Source organism: Poecilia reticulata, chromosome 2 (assembly GCF_904066995.2).
Source record: "Poecilia reticulata chromosome 2, P_reticulata-male-v2, whole genome shotgun sequence".
Classification (NCBI taxonomy): Eukaryota; Metazoa; Chordata; class Actinopteri; order Cyprinodontiformes; family Poeciliidae; genus Poecilia; species Poecilia reticulata.
The window spans coordinates 14,713,151-14,740,573 of NC_088831.1; the positions used below are offsets into that span (position 1 = coordinate 14,713,151).

At 44.4% G+C, this 27,423-nt stretch overlaps 1 protein-coding gene and 1 non-coding gene across 11 annotated transcripts; one reads left to right on the forward strand and one right to left on the reverse strand.

Moving 5' to 3' along the window:
* Positions 1-587: 587 nt before the first annotated feature.
* Positions 588-26,460, forward strand: LOC103456819 (CLIP-associating protein 1-B-like). Of its 10 annotated transcripts, XM_017302897.2 has the most exons (40): positions 588-898; positions 1,322-1,634; positions 3,428-3,506; positions 4,206-4,309; positions 4,385-4,476; positions 4,555-4,630; positions 5,831-5,928; positions 6,246-6,316; positions 10,811-10,945; positions 11,019-11,095; positions 11,164-11,256; positions 11,329-11,474; positions 11,544-11,679; positions 12,292-12,362; positions 12,847-12,906; positions 13,368-13,445; positions 13,514-13,681; positions 13,758-13,813; positions 14,791-14,973; positions 15,056-15,145; positions 15,215-15,388; positions 16,391-16,495; positions 16,627-16,683; positions 17,701-17,798; positions 17,880-17,906; positions 18,039-18,286; positions 18,613-18,676; positions 18,905-19,068; positions 19,256-19,478; positions 19,852-19,935; positions 20,318-20,464; positions 20,709-20,809; positions 20,897-21,013; positions 21,807-21,954; positions 22,025-22,244; positions 22,310-22,363; positions 22,435-22,625; positions 22,908-23,036; positions 23,989-24,312; positions 24,486-26,460. In XM_017302897.2, exons 2-40 carry the CDS (start codon positions 1,419-1,421, stop codon positions 24,567-24,569), a joined length of 4,788 nt encoding a protein of 1,595 aa, XP_017158386.2. In that variant the 5' UTR covers positions 588-898; positions 1,322-1,418; the 3' UTR covers positions 24,570-26,460. The 10 variants fall into 10 exon arrangements, with proteins under 10 accessions (XP_017158386.2, XP_081454096.1, XP_081454094.1 ...); XM_081597970.1 differs by lacking the exon at positions 19,852-19,935 and having other exon boundaries at positions 589-898; XM_081597968.1 differs by lacking the exon at positions 16,627-16,683 and having other exon boundaries at positions 589-898.
* LOC145550917 (U4atac minor spliceosomal RNA) lies at positions 3,015-3,144 on the reverse strand. Its single transcript, XR_014086743.1, has one exon. It is a non-coding gene; the product is annotated as a U4atac minor spliceosomal RNA (small nuclear RNA).
* Positions 26,461-27,423: the final 963 nt, after the last annotated feature.

Below are 27,423 nucleotides of genomic sequence, written 5' to 3' on the forward strand. Positions count from 1 at the left end.
GTATTTGTTAATTATTTTAAAGGCTTAAAATCTAGTAAGCATTATTGATGCTGTGGAAAATAGAAAAAAATGTGTATACATGCCATTTTTTACATCTGTTTTGGAGGTTTGGATATATTTTTTGTCACTTGGGAGAGAATGTTTGGACTTTAACGGATCTCAGAAGTAAAATAAAAGTCCCACAAGAAGTCGTAATTATGAGTTATAAAGTCAGAATTACAAGAATAAAACTCATATTAGGACTTTTATTCTTGTAATTCTGACTTTTATTCTCAATATAACTTTAAAACTCAAACTTATTACTTGTAATAAATTATGACGAGAAGAAAAGCGACAATAAAGGCATATAAATAGTTTGTCTGGGTTTGGTTCCAGCTTTAACAGATGTTGGGTCAGAATTTCTCCCTTAGAGCGGGCTTTTCCACACATGGATCAGAACCAGCAGTGAAAATATACTATAACAAAAACTACATGTGAGATTTATGAATTTTAATACGTTTTATGAGCCATAATTTACGATCATACTGGGTAAGTTTAACCGCTTCCTTTAGAGTGCAGTGTATCAGTTGAACCACCAGAGGTCGTCGTTCTGCGGCTCCGTTCACTGCAGGCTAAAATGTTTAAAGTTTTATAAATAATCCCGTTTTCATCCGGGTATTTACCCTAAACGGACGGTAAAAATTAAGTTCAGATTCGTCTGGAGTAAACAGAGACATGTGTCAGTATTTGGACTTTTACAGGAACTGCTGGTCATAAAGTGAAGTAACGGTAGATTGTGGCCAGAGGCAGCATCGTCTTTCCTGGCTGCTTTTTTCCAGGGATCGGGTCGGTCCATCCGGTGAGAGACTCGGGAACCGGTTACCGGGTCAAAAACGAAATAACTAACCCACTCAGAGAGGTAGGTACCGCTAACAGAACCGCTGTGGACCCCAGGCGAGGTTCGGTATCCCGGTTAGCTCTGGGTGCTAACAGCAGTGTTTCATACTGAAGCTGTTAGCCGCTCAGTTAGCAGCTAGCTGCTCTGTGGTTAACCTGCTGGTTGAGCAGCTAACCAGCGGTTAGTTAGTGTCAAACCACAGACCGCAGCATATATGTTAGGTCCTGCCTGTGAGTCCAGATTCAGGGTAAAAACTTGTGCAGCTGCTGGTTAACCTGATGACCAGTTAGTTAGTGTTAAACCAGATAAAGATTGTTAGCTAGAGCCTGCAAGTCTTTATTCAGGGTTAATGTGTTTACCTGGCAGGTTACCTGGCAACCAGCTGTTAATGAGCGTTTATCTACAGCCTGTGAGTCCAGATTCAGGGGGAAATGTTTGTTTCAGGTTGGAGGGAGAATGAAGAGCATCCTTCCTCTGCAGGACATCTCACCGTGTTAACCAGAACCAGAACCGGACCAGAACCAGAGGAGACAGCCCAGCCATGGAGGAGGATGAGGAGGAGAAGATGAGCAGCATGGAGGACCTGCTGGACCTGGTTCTGCAGAAAGACCTGGGCCGGCGGCTGCAGGTGGGGCCGGAGATCACCGAGCTGGTGCTCCACCCGGACCGCTGTCCTGGGCTGGACCAGGACCAGAACCTTCTGGACAGGATGGTGGACGCCCTGGCCAGCTCCTGGGTCAACTCCAGCAACTACAAGGTGAGTTTCTGACTGGGCTTCACCGGGTCGAACTGGGTCAGCAGGGAGGACACGCTCCATCGTCTAGTTAAACACTGAAACGTGTGGCAGGCATTTGTATTCACCCACTTTACTCTGATTGGTTCTGGTTCTGGGAGGACTGCAACAAAAACAAATGAGCTAGACTAGCAGAGCTCGTCAAAGCTGAGGGTTTGATAGATTATTGAATTAAATGAATCAGAATCTGAAGGAGGTTCAGATCAGATTACAGCTGATTGGATGATTAATGTAAAGCAGCTCAGTTATATCTGAGCCCATATCTAACTGTGGATGAGCAGCTGGGTCAGAACCAGGCCTGATGGGCCAGTAGAACCCAGTGGCTCCCCAGCGGCTCGGAGCTTAATTTACCCCGACCCAGTTTCCAGTTTCCTTCCCTCTGATCACAGCCTGACAGGAGGAACCTGTCAGAACCGCCACATCCAGCGTTCCTGGAGCGCCACCTACTGACACCTGTGGTTTATTTAATCATTTCAAGTTATATATCTAAAACTTAGAATAAACATTTAGTTTTCCAATTCTTTTATTCTCAATTGAACAAATTTATTAGAAGAAAAGGATTTGGGTCATTTTGTTTCAAAACATTTGCTAATATTTATCCAAGTTTAATAAATAGAAATTAGGCCAACTATTCAGGGAAAGTATCTGGATAAACATGTTTCTACTTATTATTAAACTTTGCTTATAAAAAGACAAATACTTTGTGTTGTTAATATTTTCTATCGTAAGAAAATTTTCCCGATTACAAATAAAAAGTCTGCATCAGTATCAGGTTTGGGCTGCTTTTAGGACCGCTCAAATTCAGCCCAAGGGCCATAAATGGCCCCCTGACCACACTTTGGACACCCCTGCTCTAGATGAAGGAAACAAAAATTATTGGTCACTGAGGATTAAATTTGCTAATAAAATATTCAGAAATTCTCAATTAATTTTGCATATTTTCTAGAAAAATACTCTGATGTCCAAAATTTGTAAATTTTTACCACAGCAAATTTACAACTTACATGTTGTTTTTTTCTTAGAAATATGTGGAATTAATCTTAACATTTCTGAGCTTTTGTGGCGCCACATGGCTCAGAGGTAGAGCAGGTTGACGGTTCGATTCCCGGCCATTTGCTGCTTGTCTTCTGAAAAAAATCCATTGTAGCTGCTCTTTGTAGAACAAACATAAGTTTCTAAACAAATTTGCAGGGTTTTCCTACTGTTTTTATTCCAGAAATAAATATGTTTTGCAGAAATGTTTATCTTTTTTTTATGCAGTACAGAAATGTCATGTAATACCGCTGTTTACCACAGGGGGGTATTTATGTTTTTGTCGGTAAAATCTCGTGAATTTTGAGCCGTTGCTCCAAAAATTGCACCTTTGCCCGAGCGCATGCGCTCAGGTGATGCGGATGTGTTGATACGGTGTCAGCAGGGAGACTCTCACTAGTCGTTCATTGAGCCTCCCGGTCCACCCCAAGACAAGGAAAGCTGGCGGGGTGGTTCCGGTGGCGGTTCTAGTGCGGAGCGAACTTCCTCCTCAGTCACGGTTCCGACCCAGATCTCCCGTTTCAGCCACAGGCCGCCTCGCCTCTCCTTCCTCTGCTGAATCCGCTGATTTAAAGCCGGTCATTCGGTCCAATTGTAGTTGTTTTTAGCCGTTTCTTCCAGTTCAGTGCTCAATACCCAGAATCCTAAGCGGCTCAGCTGCGTTCTGATTGGCTGGGGAGGGTTGTGGGTCTTTCCTGCTTCATGTCGGCGTGTTTTCCTCTCAGGTGGTTCTGCTGGGGATGGAGGTTCTGTCGGCTCTGGTGGACCGGCTGCAGGAGAGGTTCAGGACTCAGGTGGGAACAGGTGAGGACAATATTATCACTGGGCTGAATGTATAAATACATAGTATATGAAAATAAGAAGTAAAAAAATAATACCCAACATGTGACAAAATATAAATTAAACTAAAATCAGTTTGAACCTTTAGTAAAATAACATTTAGAGTAAAAATTGGTGAATGATACAGAGTAAATTAAATAAGATCAATACAATTAATTTTAGAAAATCAATCTACAGAATGAAATATGAAGAAAGATTAAATATAATGAATAAAATAACATCAATCGTATGAAATATAAAATTGATAAAAACAGAATAAATTAATTCAATATTTAGCATTAATTATAATCAAAATAATGATACAAAAATTTTACAATAGATTATTTCAATGCATGGCATGAGATATTATAAAATATATATTTAATAAAAAAATTATTTCAATAAACACCATTAATTATAAAAAATAATTATAAAATAAATAAATAAAAAGAAAAGTAATGAATAGAATTAATTAAATGTGCAACATAAATAATATTAAAATGTGATAATTTTTAAATGTAAGTAATGCCACATTTAAAAAACTGGAACTTAGATTCATGTGGAATTTGGACAAAAATAATCTGAGATAAAATTTATTTATTAATAAACATGAGAAATATTCCAGATGTTGCCTCTTACACATAAGATATAATATAATCTCTGTCTCTCTGTGTGCCGTCCCAGTCCTGCCCAGCCTGATGGACCGGCTGGGTGACTCTAAGGACCAGGTGCGGGAGCAGGACCAGGCGCTGCTGCTGAAGGTCATGGACCAGTCGGCCAACCCTCAGGTAGCTTCCTAGATAGAAAGCTGGACGCCGCTTCCTGTCCAGGTGAGTTTTTGACCCCCTGCTGTGTGTCTGCAGTACGTCTGGGAGCGCATGATGGGAGGATTCAAGCACAAGAACACCCGGACCAGAGAGGGGCTCTGCCTCTGCCTCATCTCCACTCTCAACGTGTGAGTGGGCGACCCCTGACCTCTGACCTCTGACAGTTAAGCGGTCTGTGTGTTAGAGCCCTGCTCTGTGTCTTCCAGGTTTGGCTCTCAGAGTTTGACGCTGAATAAAATTGTTCCTCACATCTGCAACCTGCTGGGAGACCCGACCAGTCAGGTACGACCCAGTGGTTCCAGTTCCTCCAGTGCTGAACTGGTTTCATTTGGTCTGGAGCTCCAGTTTAACTCCAGAGGAGCTAATGATGCTAATGATGCTAATTCAAGCTGCATGTATAGAGCTGGGTTCATTTAAAATATCACCCATGTTTTACTATTTTCATCTCTGTATTCCTATCATAATTTTCTTTTTTATATTATTATGGTATGTTTTTGATTTAACTATTAATTTTATGATTATTATTTACTAACAAATTGCTTGACATTTTAAAAATATTTTAATAATTTTTGGGGGAAGGTATTATTTTTACTATTCAATAAAAAAATGATATATATTTTTTGCAAATTTAATTTTCCTCAGAATTTTGTTAAATATATTTTATTATTTATTTTATAAAACAAAATTAAAACTTTTCTTTCAGTTATTATTGTTATGCATTTTTCCAAACACAATTTGGTAAAATGCAAATATAAATTTAAATTTGTAGGATTTTAAAATAAATGTTACACGTTTTATTTATTTATTTTTTATTTTTTTACCAAATGTAGTTTAGTTATTACATTTTTTAATTTATTTTCAATGGTTATTATTATTGTTTACGTATCTTACTAATTGTTTTAAGTTTTGTTAATTATTTCCAAAAGTTTAGTTTTATGAGACTAGTGATAGTCTCATAAAACTATTAGACTAAAATTAGTATTTTCTATAAAAAACAGATTTTTTTCTATAAATTAGTAAATTTTTTATAGAATTATTTGTTACATACATTTTCTCCCAGTTTTCGCAGAGTTGAATAGTAAATCAGGGTTTATTTGTGGTGGAGCGCCCTCTGCTGGTGAAACAGAAACACTGCAGTGAGGAAACATCAGATTTGTTTTCCTGCTGGGGTCAGGCCCTCTGATGTCCTCTTGGACAGTCAGGTTGGTTTCAGAGTTTCTGCATCCTGATTGGCTGCAGATATCTGTCATCACGAGAGTCTGACTTCCTGTTCAGGACAAGAAGCTGAGCCCACCCGCCTCACTTCCTGGAGCCAGAATCTGTCAGCCTTCAGCAGCAAAACCCTGAATTTACAGTTCAGAGGCCTCTGAGTTACACTTTAAACTTCAAACACTGAAAACACACTTTTATTCCCTGTAGTTTGAATAAAATTCTCCTGTATGGAGTTAAATTCCTGCTGTGTGTCTCAATGTTGGTGTGAAGGTCCGTGATGCAGCCATGTCCTGTCTGGTGGAGATCTACCGCCATGTTGGAGAGCGAGTGAGAATCGACCTGGGGAAGAAAGGGCTGCCTCAGTCACGGTGCGTTCAGGGACTCCTTACCATGTGGTTTTAGCTCTGCCTCTGTCACGGTGCGTTCAGGGACTGACTGTCAGATTGTTGTGCTCTGTCCTCTGATAACGGACCGATTGTCCCGTGTTTCTGTCTCAGACTCCCCTGCACAGCTCAGATCAGAATCAGTCTTCCTCTTCCTGTCTAACCCCTAACCCTCTGTCTCTGATTGTTTGCCGTCTCGTCCGTCTCAGAGTTCCTGCACCGGGACTTTGACCCGTTTAGATTCTGTCAAAGGACTCTGAGGTCACCATGCAGGCCTGATTTTCGTCTGTTTGCCCCTGCAGGCTCAACATGATCTTCAGTAAGTTCGATGAGGTCCAGAGGTCGGGGAGCATGGTGCTGTCTCCTCTGTCAGGTAAGAACTGCTGATCAGCCCACTGGAGGTTCTGGGTTCTGGGTCGGCTGCTTGGTGGGACCCAATCTGAAACCACAGAGTCAAACTGTCCCAGGTTTGATCCTCTGCACTGAAATATAATAGGAAATATGATACAGTGTGATAAATAGATGATCTAATATGAAACAATTTGATTCAATATGATACAATAAAAATTTAATATAAGTTATGTAATATAATGAGTTCCAATATAATATAATGATACAATGTGATCGATACATAATATGATATGAGACAGTAAAAATATAATGCTTTAATACATAGAGAACATATGATACAAAATAAAATAAGATGTGATTCCATACAGTAAGATACAGTATGATAGGTTATGATTCTGTGTAATATAATACAGTGTGATTTAATGTAGAGAAATATAAAGTTACAGTACGTCTTCCTGGTCTGAATCCTGGAGAACGTCGTCCTTCCTCCTCCAGCTCAATGGGAACAGTCCAAGTTCAGGAGACAGACTTGTCTGGATGTCTGTGGGACACACGTCTGCAAACAGGAAGTTCAAACTGGGCCAAACCCACAGCACAGCAGCAGCTGGGGCTTTTATTTTGTAGGAGTGGTGTCAGCTGTCATCCTCACAGTCACAAGACAGAGAGGCAGCAGAGGAGGAAGAGGACGGAGCAGCACTGAAAGAGAAGCTTTCCTCCACAGGTAAATCCTTCTCTTCACGTCCAGCCGGCTGATCATCAGGATCTCACCTCTGGACTCCTCGTCCATCCAACCTAGTCCAGATTCTGACCTGCTTCCTGTCGGATCAGAAAGTTCAGACGTAAACGAGCTGCTGGTGGAACAGGAAGAGCTTTTGTCTGATTCCTCCTGGAGGCGCTCTGGGAGACACAAGCCGCCTCTCATTCAGAGAGGAGCAGCTGTTCTCAGTGTGGACCGTGATGTGGAGCCGCGGGCCGGTACCGCCTGCTGGATAACGGAGAGATCCAGTTGGTCCTGGTTCTCCCGGTTCTGAGCCTGACCTGGCTGAGTGAATTAGAGGAATGTCTGAGACGGAGGAGGATTAAAGCCAGCTGTCAGGCTCCATCAGAACTGGAGCTGCTGGACGGAACCGCACAGTCCAGCTGGGAACCGGAGCTCTGAAATGACCCGATTGTGTTGGATTCTGACTGTCTGCTTTCAGAGGGCTGCAGCTGCTGCGCGTCATTCTGCTGCGCATCGCCCTGCTGCGCGTCGTTCCATTGCGTTTATTAGTCAGATGAACAGCCGCCTCTTTGTCATTAATGCAACGATCCACTATTTTCACTTTCGATACCGATATCTGACATTTACAATCAGATATAGATCCGATCCGAAAACAGCTGAATTGACTTAAAATGTTTGTTTTTGACACAGACATAAAATATTCTGAATTACATATTTATTTGCTTACTCTGCACCAGTACAGCTCAATAAAATATACCAATAGCTTCACAAACTTGGTCAAACATGTAAAATCAACTTTGATTATTTCCGTCTGCTCAATTAGGAGTTTATTAACCAGCGTAAAATAAATAATAGACACTAAAACTGACAAACAACAGGTGAACTACTGATCAAACATTTAAAAATAAACTTGAACAAACTTTTATTATCTTTTTCTATGTTTATTTTGTTCAGCAACAAGAACAAAATGAAACAAAATGTTTTATTTTGATTAAATGGTGGAGCTCAAGTCTGAGTTTTAGTAAAAGCCACTGGATGTTTTTGGTTCGTATTACATTAAATTGAAACTTTGTGTTGCACCTTACATTTACCATGTTAAGACTTTAATTATATATTGTTTTGAACAGCATGGCATCACTGAAAACTTCAAAGTTAGACCATTATTTAAATGTGCTTAAGGTCTGCCCAAAATCATTCTGTGGGCCACAAATGGCCCCGGGGCCACAGTTTGAAAACCCCTGATTAATACTAAACATTTAGCTACATTAAACCACATGTGTATATTTCCCATCAAGACTTGTTCTGATTTGATTTATGACTGTTTTTAAATTAATGATAGTTTTATTTAGCACTATTAAAATTTTATTATCAATCAATCAACTTTATCTATACTCTTATGTAGATTTGGTTACAGTGAGTTAGCTTTCTTGCCAAACTTTACATAGAAACACAATACATATAAATATAACGTAATTCAAAATACTTTAAATATTTAAACTTTTATTGTTATGTTTAGTCTAATTAAATGCTTTTAACAGTTAAAATATTTAAAATAGTCTTTTATTTCAGATTTTCTATTATAATCTAATTACATATTTTCAAATAATTTATTTACCTCTTGTATTTTTAATGACAGTCCAATATAATCAGTTGCAAAGAAATATTTAGAATAATAATTCTGCTGACTCATCACTTTGCTGCTCCGTCCTCTCTGACTCCGCCCCCTCCTCTGATTGGCTCCTCCTCTTCCTGCTCTCCTCCATCCTCGGTCGTCTTCCTCCATCCTGTGTGGAGAGAATCAGAGGACGAAGGAGGAGGAAGAGGAGGAGTGTTTCTGCTTTGGTTGGAGCGCCATCAGGCTGTAGCTCCTTCCTCCGGGTTTTTGTGCGGCTGCGGGGGGAGATGTGAGGCGGAGCGGACAGAGCCGGCATGCTGAGGAAGCTGGTCTGCAGGAGGATCTGCTCCTGTAAGCTGCTCCTCTTCCTCTGCATCAGAACCAGACAGGAAGCCGCGGCTGAGGGGGGCGGAGCCGGATTGTTGGGAGGATGATTCAGGATGTGAGGAAGCTGCTCCCAGATCAGCTGAAACAAACAGGATTCTAATGCACTGGTCTGGGTCTGGTTCTGGTTCTGGGTCTGGATTATGTGAAGGTTGGATTTGTCTGCTGCTGGTGAGCTTATTCTGTGTTGACCTACTGGATAATTTCTCTGTTTTTGATCCAATAACGTGATGCATGTTGTTGGTTCTGGTTCTGTAGAACTTCTGATGGTTTCATGCTGAAAGTTATAAACTTTCAGGAAGAGAATACTTTACAGGAGACAAATATTGAAACTCAAAAGTGACATTTTTGTGCTTCCGTTTGGTTTCTACTGCTTCTAAAAGCAGCCGAAAAACCAACCAGATGTTTTCTGGATGAAATTAATGGTGTCTGGAAAATGAGCCATTTAAAAAACTTCTGACGTTTTTTAAATGTCGCTCGTTGCCCGTTACCTAGCAACCCCAGTGAAACCCAGCCTGTTACCTAGCAAAATACAGCTGGAAGAGACTGGAGTTTTGTTGTTGACTCATCAGCCAGAAACCACTTGCTGCATTCTGATTGGTTGTGCAGGAGGCTCCACTTCTGCTTTTCAAAGATGTACGATTGTATAACTGTGCATCTGTTAGCAGCCATTTTCACGTGTGAGTGCAAATGTTGAGTTGGTGGCGTGGCCAGCAGCTGCTTGTTTTTTATTTAAAGTGACAGGACCTAAAACAGCTCAGCCTAGTCAGAACTGATCAGACTGAAATGGAGCTTTTCTGGTTTTACATCAGACTCAGAGGAAGGTTCTGTCTGGACAGAACCGATGTTCTCCTGTTGATGCTCGGTGGCTTTGCCTTCAGTGACCTGCTGATGTGTCAGCTCAGTCTGGCTGTGTGAATAATGGAACAGGATCGATTGCTTGCAGGGCGGGTTCCTGCTCTGGGGGGTGAAGTGGCTCGTATTCACATAGCCTGGTGTGTTTATGTCCTGATGACCAGAGAGCATGCTCTGTTGTTGCTGCAACCTGCTGACCCTCAATCAGTTCAGAAATCCCATCCTGTTCAGCTTCACTGCATGCATCAGAACTATCCTCTGCAGTAGTTCTGGTCCTCCACACTGGACCGATTGTTCTGTCTGCTGTCCGGTTCGGCAGGAATCTCAGGAATCTGCTGGGATTCAGCAGCAGGCACGCCTCTGCCTGCCTGCTGGGACCCGCTGAGCTATTGGGTTCATTCACACCAGCCCTGTTCAGTCCACTTCAATCCAACTCCAGTCCGCTTGTTTATAAAGTCCAGTTCAGTTGATGAGGTGTGAATGCCAACTGAATTCTGGTCTGCCTCCAAACCTCGGTCTGGGTTCAATTTGAATTCATATGTGAACGCCAAGCGAACTGGAGACCGCTCCAAAAGCAGGAAGTGGACTACAGCGTAGGGCATTCTGGGTAAATACAACTAAATCTGACGTATTGCCTTAGCGCGAGCGGGAGAAATGGCTCATGGATTTTAGCCAAAGACTAAAGAGAAATCCTCCAACCGCTAAAATCTGATGCCTCCATCTTGTTTCCATCTGGTGAAGAAGGAAGTTGCGCTCAGTGTCTTCAGAGATTTTTGGTGCAGCGCCCCCACAGGCCAGGAGGGAAACAGGTTGCTCAAAGGGTTTGGTTGGTTTCAACCACAGCAGCTGCAGATGGAGCAGATGATGGAGTTCTGGTCCCAGTAGAACCGGGTCTACTGGACCATCTAGTGTTAAAACACTCCTTGTTGTTCTTCCTCCAGATAAAACCTTTGAGGACGATGAGTCCGTGGACGGCGGACGTTCCTCGTCCAAAGCAGCCTCTGTGTCTGGGAGGAAGGCGGTGAGCATGGGCTCATTCCGGCGGCCGTCCTCGGCCTCCAGCAGCAAGTCTGCAGGTCAGAATCGGAACAAGTTCTGCCCCACATCTCCTCGTGTCGGCTGTGTTTTACGAGGCTCTCTGTCCTGCAGGGCGGGACGGATCGAGTGCAGGAGCTGTGGACGAGGAGGATTTCATCCAGGCCTTTGAGGACGTTCCCACAGTTCAGGTAAGACATCTTCTACCTCCCTGAAGCCTCAGTTTGTTAAATCTCAGCTGTATTGTTTCCTCCGCCAGATCTACTCCAACCGGGAGGTGGAGGAGGCCATGACCAAGATCCGGGACGTGCTGTCGGATGATAAGAAGGACTGGGAGCTGAGAGTGGCCGCTGTAAGCCGTCCTCATCTCTTCTCAGTGTGGAGCGTGTGTTGTTCCTCTGACCTCTGCCTTGTCTCTCCTCAGCTGAAGAAGCTTCGCTCACTGCTTCTGGCCGGAGCGCCGGAGTTCGACTGCTTCCTGCAGCAGCTGCGGCTCCTGGAGGCGTCCTTCAAGCTGTCCGCCAAAGACCTGCGGTCTCAGGTGGTCCGGGAGGCCTGCATCACGCTGGGGTGAGGCTGCAACCTTTCACCTCTAGAGCGTCTCCGTCCCTGCTTAATAACGCCTCTTGTCGCCTGCAGCCACCTGTCGGCGGTGCTGGGCAGCCGCTTCGACCACGCGGCCGAGGCCATCCTGCCGCCCCTCCTCAACCTGGTGCCCAACAGTGCCAAAGTCATGGCCACGTCGGGCGTGGCTGCCATCCACCTCATCCTCAGAGTACGACCCACACTTCCTGTTTCTGGTCATCACTTCTTAAAATTCACTTTTTACATGTTTCTGTTCTTCCACTTGTGTCTCTACTGTTTCTAAAAACAGACTAAATGCTAAAAAAAACACCGAACGTGCTTTGGAAATAAGTTAATACTTTTTTAGTGTCTGGAAAATTAGCCATTTCAATGATCTCCCAAATGTTGTGACACTGTACCGTTACCTAGCAACCTAAGCTGATCTCCAGCAGGTTTGGTCAGCAGGTTTTACTGCTGTATGCGCTGTACAATGGCTGCTGGAAACGACAAGAGTTTTGTTGTTGACTTACCATCCAGAAACCATTTCATACATTTTGGCTGGCTATGCAGGAGGCTCCACTTCTGAATTTCAAAGCTGTAAAACATTACAAAAGTAATTTGGATTTAAAATGACGGAGACCCTAAAACAGCTCAGAATAGGCTGGATCAGACTGAAATCTTATTATGGTTTAAGGAAGCAGAGCTGGTCTTCTTGAGGCTCCAGAACCCAGGAAGCTTCATGAACAGGAATCTCCTTTCCACAGCAGCCTGGTTCTGATCCATGAAACTTCCCTCAGCTTTTCCTTCTCCTTTTGTTCTGCAGCACACTCACTGTCCTCGCCTCGTCCCCATCATCAGCAGCAGCTGCTCCTCCAAGTCTGTGGCTGTCAGAAGGTCAGACCACATTCCGCTCTACAATTATCTGTTGTCACACAGAACAACTTTTATTTCAATTTTGATCAATTATTATATCTCAATTATTTTTTAAAATTAATATGTATCTGGATTTTTTGCTGTTTATATTTCTACCTATGTATAAAACTTACTTTATTTAATTATATTATGCAATGTTTTTGTTTTTTTTAACTTTTTTTGTCATGTATAGAAATGTATTTTTTTAGTTAAAAATATATTTTAGTTTAACTACACCATTTTTTTTATTTTAGATTTTTTTTCTTTTACCATATTTAATATTAATTAGTAATCAAATGCTTCATAATAATTTTTAAAATAGTAATTATTCTTTTCGTAATATTTATCTTTTTATTTTCTGACCTTGTTGAAAACACTTATTTTATTTCATAAGTACATATTTATTTTTTGTGACTTTTTCTGCAGCTGTTTTTCTTCCACAAACTTTTCCTGCCTTGTTTTCCAGACGCTGCTTTGAGTTTGTGGACCTGATGCTGCAGGAGTGGCAGACCAGCAGCCTGGACAGGTACACACACACGCACGCACACACACACACACACACACACACACACACACATTTCCATGTCCGCCTGAGGAAACCTGACACCCAGCCAGGACGAGCTAGACCTCAGCCGTTTCCATGGCGATGGGAACCGCTGGGGAGGAAACATGAGCTGAACCCGGAGCGGCTCTCTGTGGCCATCGACTCGTCTGGGTCCAATCAGAACCACAGAGTCGAACTCAGAGGCTGGTTGGGTTTTACAGAGATAGATGCTGGTGAAGCTCGGTGGAGGCAGCGTCATGATGTGACGCTCAGAGGCCTGAATGTTACATCATGTAATTTTACTGTGATTTCACTCTATGTAAATTAATTTACATATTTAGTTAATTACTTAAATTAATTACTTAACGTCTGTCATTTCTCTCTTTCTCTCTCTCTCTCTCTCTCTCTCTCTCTCTCTCTCTCTCTCTCACTCTCTCTCTCAGACATGGAGGGTTGCTAATGGAGACGATAAAGAAGGGGATCCATGATGCTGATGCTGAAGCTCGATCTGTGGCCAGGAAGTAAGGCAGCTTCCACAAACAGCAGCTCCAATAAAAACAAGCCTCGCTAATGACCTCTGACCTCTCAGGTGCTACTGGAGCTACCAGGGTCACTTCAGCCGGGAGGCGGAGCTTCTGTTCCAGGGCCTGGAGTCGGCCTATCAGAGAGCTCTGCAGGCCCATCTGCGCAGCGGAGATGCCCTGGTGTCGCTGCCGGCCTCTGACCGCTCCTCGTCCTCGTCTCAGGAGAGCCTGAAGTGAGTTCAAAGGTCACCTGGTGCCTACCCTGCTGGAGTCTTCTGCCTCTAACCCTCTGACCTGCTTCCTCCTCAGCCGGCCGCTGGCGATGAAGAGCTCAGCAGGAAGCAGCAGCAGAGGTCAGCACCAAGGTCAACATCATCATATTTAAACCTGTTTTGTTTCATCATATTTTATGTTTTATTCATCCCATTTTTAAATATTATTTTACTGCATAATATTTCCTATACTAATCAAAAAATAATTAGTGCTATTTATTTCAGTTTTTATTTTGGTAATTTTATGCATTTTAATTTATCACATGTAAATAAAAGATAGTATTATATTGAAATATAATATGAGGCTTTTTTAATTCATAGGAACAAACATTACAGAAGAACTGATCTACAAATAATAAATTAGAGATGAAAAAAAAAAAGCAACAAAAAGTTCAAATTAAAACATATATATGACACAAAAACAAAAATAGATTTAACATATGGGCTTTATGACACTTTTTTTCTTCTTTACAGTTATTTTATGATTTTCTTTTTGTTTCTAATAATAAATTTAAGATTAAACTGATTTTAAATATATATTCCTTGTTTTTTATATTCAAAGTTAGTGAAACTGGAGTCTCATTGACTTTGGGAAAGAGAAAAAATAAGCCAGAAAGAGTAAATAAGTAAATTAATTGGTTATATCTAGAGAACATGTTTTGTGATGATAATAATAATAGTACAAATAATCTTTATGTAAGAAGATCTGCACCACCGTTTGAACAAATCAACTTTTACATTCAACCAGAGAAGCAGGTTTTAGTTTTAAATGCATAAAATAAGAAAAACAGCTGATAAAAAACTATCAAAAACAGCAGCAGCTAAAATCTTCTTCATCTTTCAGCAGCGATATTAACTCACTGATCTGATCACATGGTGTTAGAGATAAAGTTAAACAGTTTAACTGCAATAAAAACAAATCAAAGCTAAACAAAAATTTAAATAAAATTAAGTTGTCAGATTTCTATCTCATTCTTTTAAATGGTTTTTTTATATTAAAAGGTGAGATATTTAAATAAAAACAGGAATATTGTAAACAGTAACTAACTGGAAGCTGTTGGAATGTGCAGCTGGCGCCCCCCGCAGGCCTGTAGCCGCCTCGTCTCCAGGCGCTCTGCAGCGTTCCCGTAGCGACGTCGACGTCAACGCCAGTGCCAGCGCCCGCAGCAGGATGCCCGCCGTCAGCGCTGCCGCGCCGCCGTCTCCCTTCAGCGCCGCTGCCGCTCTTCCTCCAGGATCCTACGCTTCGCTCGGTCAGAACCAGAACGGCCCGCTGGCTCCGCCCACCTCTCAGGGGTCATGGGTCGTCCTTCATCATCTTGTCTTCATCCTCAGGGCGAGTCCGGACCAGGAGGACGAGTGCCGGAGCCGGTCCCACGGCGACGGACGGCCGGAGCCGAGGGAAGGTCGTCTCTCAGTCCCAGCGTGAGTAAAGAAACCCGATGTCTAGGCTCATGGTTCTGGTCCACTCTAACCCGGTTCTCCTGGTTTCAGCCGGCAGCCGCTCCGGTTCTCCGGGCCGCCTGCTCAGCTCCACATACGGCCGGATCCCGAGGCCCGCCGCAGGCAGCAACGGCGCCCCCTGTAGCGTGAGCGACAAGACGCGACCCCGAGGTCACCGCAGCCAGGGCTGCAGCCGAGAGACCAGTCCGTCCAGAACTGCAGCCGGTAAGAACCGTTGCTAGGCAACAGGTCCAGATCTGCATAACTTGGTCTGACTGGAAAGAAAATTATGTTTTTGTTGATAATATTTTATTATTACTAGATCTATGTTTTTATTTCAAATTTGATTTGTTTCTTATTGTTTAATTTGATTATATTTTATTTTTATTATTTCTTTTAAGTTTTTTGTAATTTTTATTTGAAAATTGTTTTTTTATTTTGTTTTTAGAATTGTTTTGTTACATTTTATGTTTTTTCTATTTTATTTTTTATTTGTTTTAATAAAATTAAATTTGTTTAATTTTGCTTTAATTGGGTTTTTTTCAGATTTTATTTTTGTTGTTCTTTTACTGTTGTTTGATTTTATGTTTTTAATTTATTTTAGTTTTTTTATGCATTTAGTAAAATCCATAAATTCATTAAAACCTTTCTCCCCAAAAACATCTAAAAATAAAACATTCAGGTGCATATAATGAAAAAGATTTACATTTTAAAATATGTTTTGTCTCATTTCAGAAAGTAAAACTCATTATATACTGTAGATCCATCACCCATAGAATGACTGATTGCAAGCCTTTATTTCTGATTATATTGATTAATTATTTTTAATTTTGGCTACAGATAATATTCAGGAAATTGATGACAGCAATTAAAAAGCATTTTTAATGTATAGATGTTATATTTATCTAAATATTTAATGAAAACCAGGATATTATCTGCAAACTTTTGTAGTTTTTTTGTTTTTCTTGGTAAATTGAAGCCACAAGTGATAAAAGCTGACAGGAAGGAGAACGCAGCCCTGCGGAGCTCCTCCTGAAGCTCCTCCTGAAGCTTGGTCATGTTGCCATGTTTCCTAGTTTCTCCACTGTTTCGGCACAGATCCTGCATGCTCCTCCTCCTGCTGTCTAACCTGCTGTCTAACCCAGCTCTGTGACTCACTGCATGGACCGCTGTCCTCTTCTCCTGTCCTCTCTGTCCTCTCCGTCCGTCTCCATCCGGACTCTGCAGCCCGGAGTCGGATCCCTCGGCCCAGCATGAGTCAGGGCTGCAGCCGGGAAACCAGTCGCGAGAGCAGCCGCGACACCAGCCCCGCCAGGGGCTTTTCCCCGCTGGGTGAGTACCTGACTGCAGCCCCTGCTGTGCAGCCCTGCGGCCCCATGGCCCCCCTGAGCTGCCAGCGTCTGCTTTAGACGCCTTCTGCCTCAGAGTGAGGGACCTGCTGTGGTTTTTGTTTCCTCCTGCAGCCAGCCGGCCTCATTCCCATTCCACCAGCGCCCTGTCCTCTGCAGAGGGCTGCTCAGGTGAACTCTGACCTCCTCATTCATTCATGCTCATTTACCTGCATGGCTGAGTCAACAACCCCATGCTGTGGGGTCAAAGGTTAAACGTAGCAGGAGACATGCCTGGGCTTGTTGCTGCGTCTTGTGTTGCATCTGCACTGATGTTTGAGCTGCTTCAGGTTCCTGGTTGCTTTGGGTCCAAGTCACACACTGTAAAAACACAAAGTCTGACCAAGTGGTTTTATCTAGTTTCCTTACTAAATTCAAATTTTAAAAAAATTGTATTGATCACATTTACACTTGATTAAACATGAAATAAGACCAAACTAACTCAAAGTAACTTTTCATCAAGATGTATCAGCTTGTTTTAGATCAATATTTCCTTAATGTTGATGAAAATGTTTTTGTTCCACTGGCACTTATAGGGCCGCCTGCTTTTTAAGCTTTACATCATGTTTTAGCTTTCCACCATGTTTTCATGTTTTCCCTGCAGTGTTGCCCTGATTCTTTCTTTTATGTTTGAGAAATACTTTAATCTCCATGGCAACCATTCAGCTGCAAAACACCTGGGTGGACCTAGCCCCGCCTTCCAGGTGTAGCTCCTCCCCCACTTTGCTCCTTCAGACTAGTCAAGTGAATTAGCAAACAGCTGGTGGATCTGCTGAGCTGCTGCTCACAGCGACTCTGGTAAAAACATTAAAGGGTTAATAAAGGAGCCATGTTTGAACAACTTCCTGGAGGCGGAGCTTCAGAAAGAGCAGGAGCTTCTTAAAGGGACAGAGACCCAATTTTAAGTCATATTTGACATATATTTTTATAAAAATCGGAGGAATCATAGTTACTTAATTTTGCCATAAACACCTAGTTCTGCCCCTTTAAGACATTATTGACTGAAAACAAACTCCTATGTTTTTCTGTCTTATTTCTAGATGTTTGCAGTAGAAACTAGACAATAGTGGTTGGTAAGATTATGGTTTTGCAGTGATGATGATGATGATGCTGCTGTCCAGTCTGAACCTGGTGTCTGTTCCTCCTCAGACCGGCTGGCCCATCAGGCACGGATCTCGGCCTCTGTCAACGCCATGCGGGTCCTGAACACGGGCACCGAAGTGGAGGCGGCCGTGGCCGACGCTCTGGTAGGAAGCAGCTGCAGTTTTCCTCTGTCTGTCTGAACTGAGCTCCTGTGGTGCTGATGTCAGGTTTCTTATGACTTCCAGCTGTTGGGAGACTCCAGGAGTAGTAAGGTAGTAGATCCTGTGTGCCTGCATGTTTTAGAGTCTGTTTCATCACATCAGCGACCTCTCCACCGTCCGTCAGCATGTCCATCTGTCCGGCCGCCATCAGGCTTCCTGCTCATTCTGTTTCTCCTCTGACAGCGGCGGCCCGTCCGGCGGCGCTTTGAGTCGCCCGGTATCTACTCAGACGACGACGCCAACAGCGACGCCTCCAGCGCCTGCTCCGAACGCTCCTTCAGCTCCAGGAACGGCGGCGCCGGGCCCCACTTCCTGCGGCAGACGGAGGACGTGGCGGAGGTCCTGAACCACTGCGCCAGCTCCAACTGGTCAGAGAGGAAGGAGGGCCTGCTGGGCCTGCAGAACCTGCTGAAGGGCCAGAGGATGCTCAGGTGGGCTCCGGTGGCAAATGAATCACTAATGAGACGCAAACACACAAAGGAAAAACCTTTAATTTCAGCAGAAACACTTTGAAAAGTCAAGACGTTTATTTAAATAATAATAAATACGTAATGTTCCTTTTTAAAAACATAAACTTGAAACAAACAGCAACACAAAAACATGTTATTGTAAAACAGCAGGAGGACATGGAGTGTAGAAAACGCTGGTAGAGTTTGAGATGAGCCATCTGATTGGCAGCTGTGGTGGGCGTGGCCTGGCAGGCTGGCCAATCAGAGAGCTTGATGTTTCTGCATTAACAGACTCTGTTTGCTTCCAGCCGTGTGGAGCTGAAGCGACTCTGTGAGATCTTCACCAGGATGTTTGCAGATCCTCACAGCAAGGTGAGACCCTCCTTACAGGAAGCAGAAATATGTCACTTCCTGTCAGACAGGAAGCAGCGTCTGGCTGCAGCTTGAACTAACCCGGTGTTCTCTGTTGCATGTTGCTCTCTGCTGTGGACTCTAACAAACCCAGAGAGTAAGTGTTTCCTCCCCCTGCAGCTGCTCATCGTCACCTTCATCACAGTCCTGACCCTCCTCTTCCTCCTCCTCCTCTTCCTCACCTGCCAGGTGTTCAGCATGTTCCTGGAGACGCTGGTGGACTTCATCGTCCTGCACCGGGATGACCTGCAGGACTGGCTCTTCGTCCTGCTCACTCAGCTGCTGAAGAAGATGGGCGCCGACCTGCTGGGCTCAGTCCAGGCCAAGGTCCAGAAGGCTCTGGACGTCACCAGGTCAGAACCAGAACCAGCACCCTGACTTTGGTCAAAGAAAGAGGCAACTCCCTGCTTATTGCTTGTTTAGACTTTTAATAATGTAACATGAATAAATGGCTGGAAAAATGAATTTCTGCTAAAACAGTTAATATGAAGAGATAAATGTGTGTAAAAGTTGCAGGTTAGTTTCTGCTGTGTCCCTCAGGGAGTCGTTCCCGTTGGAGCTGCAGTTCAACATCCTGATGAGGTTCATCGTGGATCAGACCCAGACGCCCAACCTGAAGGTCAAGGTGGCCATCCTGCGCTACATCGAGGCTCTGGCCCGGCAGATGGACCCGGCCGACTTCGTCAACTCCAGCGAGACTCGGCTGGCCGTCTCACGCATCATCACCTGGACCACCGAGCCCAAAAGCGCCGACGTCCGCAAGGTACCACACTGCATCATGGGAATCCTCCTGGGCCGGGCCAGGACGAATCAGAACCTTATCACAATAACTAGTGATGTTACTGGGATAAAAATGAAGATTGTGTTAAAAAGACAGAGACAGATTAAAGGTTCACACATAAACATTTAAATGTTAAAAACAAGATGTAGAGAATTTAGATGAACCATAACAACACAATGTACAAAACTAACAGAAACACATTCTTATTATTAGCTTCTTCTTTACCTCATTTAATAATTTTCATAAATTTACTTTTATTTATTGATTCTCTCTTGGAGAAAGCAGCAGAAATAACCGTTCAGATAATCAATAACTGATGGTGACAACCAGACGATGAATGTTTCTCCACCCTCAGACGCTCCACACCTGGGCAGGTGAGGATCGAAGCTCCACAGCCTCTCTGCCCCGGGAGGGGCATCTGGAGGAGAGGTGCAAGCAGGTAGAGCCGGCATGAGCGGGGCAAATAACCGGGGCAACAACCGGGTCCGAACGGGGCATTAATCGGGGGAAATAACTGGGGCAATAACAAGGTCTGAATGGGGCAACAACCTGGGCAATGCCCTGGTCATTAAATGACCAGGGCATTAACTGGATGGGAACTGGGCAGTATTCGGGTCAGAACCGGGCTCTGTCACTAACCAGGCTCCTGTTTCTCTGCAGCTGCTGCATGCGTCTCAGGAAGCTGCTTTCCTTTCTGGCTGCATGTCTGCCGCCTGGCTAACACGGCTCTGACCCGTTCTCCAGGTCCGGCCGGCGGCGGCGCCCCCCAGTGGAGGCACAGGGAAGCAGTGAAGTCATCCGGTCCGGTTTGTGTCTTGCAGGCGGCCCAGGTGGTTCTGATCGCCCTGTTTGAGCTCAACACCCCAGAGTTCACCATGCTGCTGGGAGCGCTGCCCAAAACCTTCCAGGACGGAACCACCAAGCTGCTGCACAGCCACCTGAGGAGCGCCAGTGCCGGCATCACCATGGTAACGCCCTTCACCTGCCCACAGGGAGGGCTTCTTCAAATCTAACTAAACCACTGTCAGTTTGGATATAGTGATGATGACCTCTGATGGTTTCTATTAATATCTTTAAAATTGAAGCAGCACAAGCAAAAAACATTTGACTCAAATTAATTTGATTTGAAGAACCTGAGGGAGAAACGTCACTCAGGTGTGACTGCAGGTGTGCAGGTTTCCTCATCACCCTTTCACCTTCTGCTTTCTTCAGGCAGCTCCAGGTGACTCGGCCGGCCGGACGCCTCCCCGCCCCCCCGGCAGCCGCAGCAGCCCACTGACCTCGCCCACCAACCACGGCGGCCTCTCCCCCAGGTGAGAATGGGACGTCCTGACCAGCCCACCTTTGGTCAGGACCAGACGCTAACCTTCCTGGTATCTCTCCCCCTCCCCCGCCTGCAGTCGGCTGTGGGGCTGGAGCGCCGACGGCCTCTCCAAATACCCCCCTCTTCCTCCCTTCCCCTCCCCTCTCCCTCCCTCTGCCTCCCTCAAGGCCTTACGGCGAGCGTACTCTCCCAGGTAACCCCGCCCCCTCGCCCCCCTCCACCCCAACCATCGTCTGTTTGACTCGCCTGTTGGTGTCTCAGTGTGACCTCATCAACATGCACGTCCATCCAGGTTCTCCAACTCACTGAGAGGCTTTCATAGGCATGGACCAAACCCAGTGGGCGCTAAGCTGCTAAGCAGCTAATGCGCTAAGAGCAGAGCTCATTTTTAAGCTAATATTTTAGAGTTGACAACATCAGTTAAGACAAATTTGGTCCTCTAGAGGGCGACACATGATGCTTCTTTGACATGGTGGGTATCAACAGGGTTGAATTTAGCGGTTCAGCTTTAGCGTCCATTAGATAGCATGTTGGTTAAGTTCTTTAGCATTAGCTAATGATTATTATTAACACTTCAGGTTTACCATATCTAATATAAATGATTAGCACTTTAGAATTAAAGTATCTAATTTATATGATTAGCACATTATGGTTAGCATTAGCAAATGATGATGACTAATGATTTAGGCTTAGCATATCTATTTTTTTATGATTAACTCTTTGGGGTTAGCATAGCTCATGTTTCTGATTAGCGACTTAGCATTAGCTCTGCTAGCCTTCAAGTGACTGGTGCCGCCACTGTTGGATCATGGAGCAGAATGAAGAGTCGTTGGTTCAGTTTGAATGAAAACAGTTTCAGTGCTTAGACGGACTGAGCCCAGGACTGATCCATGTCTAAGAACGTGTCCATGTCCTGCAGGACTGTGTCCACTCAGTGTCTCCTGCCTCCTGCAGCGGCGCCTTCATCCTGTGTTCCTCTGTTTCAGCATGCTGGAGTACGACAGTGAGAACCTGAACACTGAGGATCTGTACTGCTCCCTGCGCGGCGTCTCTGAGGCCATCCAGAACTTCAGCTTCCGCAGCCAGGAGGAGCTGGTGGAGCCGCTGCGGCGGGACGGGAAGCGGGATGGAACGGTCAGTGGGTTCATGCCGCCTCATCCAACCAGGCTGGGTCTGGAAGTCACATGACTGTTCTGCTGAACAGGCCGGCGTGGTGACGGTGTCGTCAGACCCAGAGCGCAGATTCTGTGGCGACGTGACGGAGGGTGGCCGGACGGCTCTGGACAACAAGACGTCGCTGCTGAACACGCCTTCGCCTCGCTCGTTTTCTGGGCCGCGCTTCAGGGAGTACAACCCCTACAACTACACAGACGGCCCGCCGGAGAAGCCTGTCCCGGAGGACGGCGCCGAGCCGCAGAGAGACGGTGAGCTAGACGTCCTGCAGCGGCTCAGCGGGTCTGTTTCTGTCTAACTCTGGCTCCCTCTGCAGGCCGGCGGCAGGAGTGCGGAGAAAACAAGACACAGAACACTAAAAGCTTTCCAGGTAACAAACCGAACCCAGATTTTCAGCAGAACCGCCGCTTCCCGTCCTAACACGGTTCTGTGTGGCTGCAGCCGGGTCAGCGGAGCAGCTGGAGCTGGTGGGGGAGCTGCTGAAGGAGCTGTCCCAGGCCGGGGACCAGGAGGACAGGCGGGGGACGCTGCTGGAGCTGCTGAAGGTGGCCCGAGAGGACAGCCTGCTGGTGTGGGACGAACACTTCAAGACCATGCTGCTGCTGCTGCTGGAGACACTGGGGGACAAAGACGTGAGTCCAACTGGACGGGACCGGCCCTCATTCGCAATGAGCAATTAATCATGACCAATTAACATAAGATGATTAATATTTATCATAATCTGTTTTGATTTTAGGTGTTTGGTTGATGTGTTTTATTTTGGAAACTAAAAATGTTTTCCACTTCCTGTGTAAAACATTCCTCACAAAATTACAGTTTTTGAGAGAATAAAGTCCAAAATGTATCAACTGTTTGCCGTAAACTGACCAGTGAGATGTGCATCAGTTAGTTGTGACCCGGTCCATCTCTCGCAGCACTCGGTCCGGGCGCTGGCTCTCCGGGTTCTGAAGGAGATCCTACGGAACCAGCCGGCCCGGTTCAAGAACTACGCTGAGCTGACCATCATGAAGACGCTGGAGGCTCACAAGGATTCTCACAAAGAGGTTAGACGCTGGAAGCTGCTGCTGCTGCTGCGTACTGAGATGGTCTAGATCAGTGGTTCCCAAACTTTTTCTGGGCCGAGGAGCACTGATTGAAGGAGCTCCACTCTCAGCATGGATTTGAAATTTTGTCTTTAATTACTTCAGCAAAGCTCACAGTTTTTACCAAATTCTATAGTCTAAATCTGCTCCTTAGTCGCATCTTTTCGGGGTTGCTACTGCCTCTAGTGGTGTGGGCGGTGGTAACACAACTAATATAATTACATTACTAAATCAGAATACCGCAAATATTTTGTGTGTCGGGGGGGGTGTTGGAATAAGAAGGGTTCGGTGAATGCACATATGCAACTGGGGGTTCGGTACCTCAAAAAAGGTTAAGAACCACTGAGCTAAAATTACCTGCATCCAGCAATTTTAATCAACTCAGTCGGTTAGTTTGGGGGAAAAACTGTGAAAAGTTCTTGCGTTTTGCTGGTTTGCTGCCATGATTCTAACACACCTGCGTAGCTCTGCACAGCAGCAGCAGGTCTCCTTCGCTGCCGCATAGGTGTAAACCGAGCGCGTCGTAGCGCTCATCTTGCGTTTAAAGGCGGCTTAGAAAAACTGGTTACCACATGTTAACAACGGATTAAACAGTTTTAACTAATGATAAAAGTGACAGAGGACACAGATATGGGAAGTGTGGAAGCCCCTACTGTATCAAATTGACATAGAAATAGAGTGTTGGTCATTCTAAGATAAAAATCCAGCGCATACAGCGTTCATGTTTTGTTTTTTTTTTTCATCCAGACGGCTTCCCGCGCCCCCCTGCAATGGCCCCACAGTTTTTGAGCCTCTGGTCTAGATTATGATGATGTCATCATTTGCTGCTAACAAAGACTGTAGAAAACCTTCAAGTTTAATGTATTTAAGGCTGCTGTGGATCAGTTTGTGAATCCTCCACCTCCTCCTCCAGGTGGTGCGTGCGGCCGAAGAGGCGGCCTCCGCCCTGGCCGGCTCCATCCACCCGGAGCAGTGCATCAAGGTGCTGTGCCCCATCGTCCAGACCACTGACTACCCCGTCAACCTGGCTGCCATCAAGATGCAGACTCGCGCGGTGGAGCGCGTCTGCAGGGAGCCGCTGCTGCAGCTGCTGCCGGACGTCATCCCTGGCCTGCTGCAGGGCTACGACAACACGGAGAGCAGCGTCCGCAAGGCCAGCGTCTTCTGCCTGGTGGCCGTCTACGCCGTCATCGGAGAGGAGCTGAAGCCGTACCTGTCCCAGCTGACCGGCAGCAAGGTACGCCACTACCCACATTGCCTCTGTCTGCATGAGGCACAAACAGCTGAGCGGTTTCATCTAGAGACACCGTTACCCACAATCCCCATGTTTACATTTTAGAGCTGTAGTCATAACATATTTACCCAAACGTATCACCGCGTCATAATTTATTTCCATAATCTGTTCTGCAGATGAAGCTGCTGAATCTCTACATCAAGAGAGCTCAGACCTCCACCAGCAACAGCAGCAGCTCCTCCGACATCTCCTCCTACTGAACCCTGAGGAGCTCCACCTCCATCAGCCTCCAGCCTTAGTAAGAGGAGGAGCTTTAAGGATGAATGTAGAGATCTTCACTGCTGATCATCTGGCTGGCCAATGACAGGAGAAACCTGCAGGATGTCACTTCCTGTGGGACTTTTATCACTTCCTTCTTAAAGCCTCACCTGTCCTTGTTCTGTTGACCAAAACCACGTCTCTGACTTCCTGCTGCAGGTTTTAGGTTTTAGATCAGAATTTGTCGTCGTATTTTAACGGTTAACGTGTCGGCAAGGGTTATAGACCTTTAAGACTTTAAATTAGTGGGCGGAGCCAATCAGAACTGATTTTAATTCAGTGGGCGGGGCCAATCAGAACTGGTTTTAAAGTGGTGGGTGGAGCCAATCAGAACTGGTTCTAATTCAGTGGGTGAAGCCAATCAGAGCAGGAGGCGGAGTCTCTATGGCAACCAGAGATGTTCCAGTTGTGACCACGTTGGATCCTGAAATGCTTCAGTTTTGTTTTTTTTAGTGCAAATTTACCAATTAATTAATGATTAATGATTCCACGCCTGTAAATATTGTGTTTCCATGGAGACGTAGCTGATGGCTGATCCACAGTTGTTCAACTATGCATGAGCTGGATGAAGGTCCTGAGGAAGACTACTGCTCAGCGCAACACTGAACTATAGCTGCCAATAATCAGTATTGGGATTTAAATATTGATCATCAGCAGAGGAGCCGCTTTTCAGAATGTGAAGAGTTTGATCGATCGACCAGCAGCCAATCAGACTCAACCTGAGAGATGGACCGACCAATCAGCTGAGCTTCGCCCTGATTGGACGTCGTTCACCAATCGGTGTGAAGTCTGGACTTTAGCAATAATCAGAAACTCAGTGGGTTTCCTCATCAGCACACTGGATGGTTTAACTGCTGCTTCCACTGGGAGGCGCCGCTGTTTACCTTAGTACTATTATTATTGTATTATTATTATTATTATTATTATTATTACTATTATTATTGTTTTAGCTCTGCTGTTATTGACGGGACGGCAGCAGCACCAGAATAAATTTGTCAGAATATGAACACCTCAGAAGAAAAGGAACTAGTTCACTGATCTGATGTAGTTCATTTCTTATAGTTCAGAAGTAGAACTGAAGTTTTAAATTAATTTTTACATTTCAAAATTCTTAAACTTAAAGTAAGTTTCTTTTTGGGAATATTTCTTGTTTTTCTTCCTCACTAAATGTAATTATTTAAAGATTTTATTTTTATTTTTGGTTTTATTTTCAATATTTCCCAGGTTTTCCACTGACACAGCGCCACCTGCTGGCAGCAAATCATCTTTTAATCTTAAACAAAATAAATCAGAAAAAATTGAGAAATAGTTCAGTAAGTTAGAATGTGAACAAGTTTTCCATGGATTTATTTTGTGTAAGGTTTTGCTTTTTGATGGTTTATTGTATTTCCAACCGGTGCTGAGCTCTGCCGGTGGGGCCTAGTCAAAGTCCAGTCTCTGCAGCTGTTTTTCATTTGTTTCACGCCGAGTTGACTCATAACGTTTAGTTCTGAATTGGACCTGGATCAGGACGGAGTCTAGACGCCAAGCAGCGGGCTGCTTCCTGCTTTCCTTCCAGAATTTCAGAACCTTCAGTCTGATTCAGTTCCTGGTTCTCCCTCCAGAACCAGCCTGTTGTTGTTAGCGTGTGCCTTTGGGTCGACTCTCCTGAACAGAACCGTTGCTAACCTTTGCTAATGCTAACGCTCCGCTGCTGCTTTACGGTGGACTGAAACACAGAGCTGCTGTAAATAAGCTGCAGAAGATGCATGGCGCCGACGCTTTGGGTTGGATCCACCTTATATTTCAGTTCTGCTGGACATATTTATCCCCTCCAATAAACAATCACTCTTCTTCTCCTCCTCTTTTTGTGTTCATTAAGTCCTGTACTGACCCGGGCTGAAGAGCCGTTCAGACAGGAAGAAGCCATCCGGACACATCAGTCTGTTTACATCAGGCTACTGTGGGTTTATAATGCATGCTGGGAAAAAACAGGACATCACAGGCTGCTCATTATTTATGAGCAGAAAATCTGTTTTTTGGTTCAGAAAGGTTTTATAAAAGTGTTGATCTGCAGCAGCTTTAATTACAGAACATTAAATGTGTCTATTTGGTCCAGATGCCACTAACAGTCCAAATATTTCTTGCAGCCTTTTAGAAATAATGTTTCCTTCCCACAGACAAAAGTGCTCAATAATAATTTAATTATTCACTTTTTAAAAATGTATTCCAATTTTTAAATGCAGCTGGAATATGAATTTAAGCATTAAAATGAGTCTGAATTCACTGAAAACACTGAAAAAATCAAGAAGGAAATATTTAATGTGAATCTCAAAATGTGTGGGGATGTTATAGAAAGGACAGATCAAATTAAATATTTGGGTATTTTGTATTTGGTTTGATAAAATAAAAACTTACATGGAAAATACATGTAGATAAAATACTTGAAAAAAGTAAAATAATTTTAAATATGAGATGTTTGAGAGACAATGAATGGGGGGCAGATAGGAAAGGATTAAAGACAATTTACATCGGACTAATTAGACAATTTTTGATTATGGGTGTATTTTATATATCAGCTTTAAGTCGTTTATTAGAAAAATAGAATAACATCAGGCATTAAGACTTTGCTGCGGAAAGTCTTAATGCCTGAGCGATGAAAACAGCTCCAGTCTCATCTCTACAGATCGAGTTGAGATGCCGCTGGAGCTCCGGAGACAAATAGCCATGACTTACTGGGCAAATATTAAAGGACATGATGAAGCTCAGCCTCCACATTTACGCTGCAACCTTGTCAAGAAAAAGAAAAGAAATTAA